General features: G+C 51.2%; 1 protein-coding gene across 1 annotated transcript; it reads right to left on the reverse strand.

The window, feature by feature from the left end:
• Window positions 1-251: 251 nt before the first annotated feature.
• On the reverse strand, window positions 252-1538 carry N7446_012643 (uncharacterized protein; the record flags this gene model as incomplete). Its single annotated transcript, XM_058521385.1, has 5 exons — window positions 252-266; window positions 322-625; window positions 712-1210; window positions 1269-1305; window positions 1377-1538. 5 exons carry the CDS (start codon window positions 1536-1538, stop codon window positions 252-254), a joined length of 1017 nt encoding a protein of 338 aa, XP_058366751.1.
• Window positions 1539-1782: the final 244 nt, after the last annotated feature.

A 1782-nucleotide genomic window follows, 5' to 3' on the forward strand; every position in this document is an offset into this window, starting at 1 on the left:
CGATGATGTTTCCGCAAACCCATCTCGTCCGGACGGTATCTGGCATATCACTGTTCGAGCAACTTACTGTGAAGGTGGGTTTGATGTCTGCAACAGCACTACTAAAGCTATTGGGTTGTAGGACCTCCTGGACTCTCCCGTACAGCCTATACTTAATTTTCTACCCCCTAATAAAGCCTTATGCCATACATCGCTCTTAAAACCCTAAGCTGATCAACCATTCCCAGAATCATAGCTCGACTCCTGCCACCTCATGTCGCGTTGCACTCTAATCGTATTCAGCGGCACCTCATCCCCCGACGCATCGTCCGGCTGGCTGACCTCCAACTGCACAATCTGTTTGCCCATGACTTCGCCCGGTGGACGCAAGGCCGAATTACTCACGTCATAACTCTTCAGGCCGGAACCACGTACGCCAGTCGTTCGTGTGCTTGTGCTGATCGAGCTCGCGAATTTCGAGGAAAGCATGACGAACAAGGGACGCAGGGTGGGCATGCAGGCCGAGATGATGCCGCTGGAGCACTCAATGAGACACCAGGTGCAAGCCTTGGCGAGGGTCCAGGGGGTGTCGATGGGTTGGAATTCGAAGAGTGTGGAGAAGCGGTAGGCGCTGGTGAAGACGACGCTGTGGAAGTGAGATGCTTGTTAGTACAGTCTGCTACTCAAGCTTTGAAACTTGTCTATTTTCGAGGGAGGGGAGGGGAGACAAACAAACTGCCCAGCAGAAATACCGCAATTACCGATAGCCGATGCGTTACAGTCGCATGAAGCCCCCAGACAACGTGCACTGGCAGAGCCAAGATAGCGATGTCGGTTAGGATATTCGGCACTGCGTTTCCGATGAACGAGCCCTTGAGGTTGATGCAAGTACCCGACAGGGTAGGGTTCCAGGCCTTTGCGAGCGGGGTACACTGAAATACGCTCACGCAGATGATTGCGACAACCCATCCGATGACGATGCTGCCCAGGATGATTGCGGCGATGCGAAAGCCTCTTGTAGGGAAGATACGAGCATACATGAGCAAGATGGAGATCTTAATGATTCCCACTGTCATGCAGTATACGCATTCGAAAGACATCAGAAGCTGGTAAATGTCAATCTGCGGGTCTGAATTGGTGTCTGGTTTTCGCTTTGATCGTACCTTGGCAATTATCACGATGTTTCCTTCTGGCAATACATCGGCGTGTCGGCCCATGCCAAAGTGAATCACTGCGATGTGTCAGTCACTTACAATGCACGGCTATACCTGCGAAAGGGGCTGTCTCACTCGCCAGATTGATTCCACAAGTCGCGAACAGGAAGTACTGAAATCAATCGCGGAAGGCCCTCCAGTCAGGCAAGGCTTTTCCAAAAGAGAGACGAGGATGGCACTTACCAACGAAAGCAGTATCACATAGTCATCAGCACCAATCCGCAGGCCTTTCTTCCAACGAGCCAAAAACCGCAGAATGACAAAAACCACACCCAGAACAGTCATGGAGATGGTGCCTGCTCGATACTCTCCTTGACGACTCTCATAGATATTCGCAGTCGCCATGCTGGTCCGACTCTCGCGACGCTTAGTTAACCACGCTAAGCACCTAATCTAGTGCATGGTTCCCTGTTGAAACCTGCAGGGAAAGAAAATGAAGTGTGCAGAACTACTCGGCCCAACAGTCCACACAATATGTTGCGGTCTTCAGTACCGAAATTAATCCAACGTCGAATCACTTAATGAATCCTTCCAACGGGATTGCCCACTGCAATCTCCGAAGAAACCGCTGACCAAGCAGCTGTTAAAG

The sequence above is a fragment of the Penicillium canescens genome, assembly GCF_028828765.1.
Source record: "Penicillium canescens strain IBT 15451 chromosome Unknown utg000010l_segment0_segment0, whole genome shotgun sequence".
Lineage (NCBI taxonomy): Eukaryota > Fungi > Ascomycota > Eurotiomycetes > Eurotiales > Aspergillaceae > Penicillium > Penicillium canescens.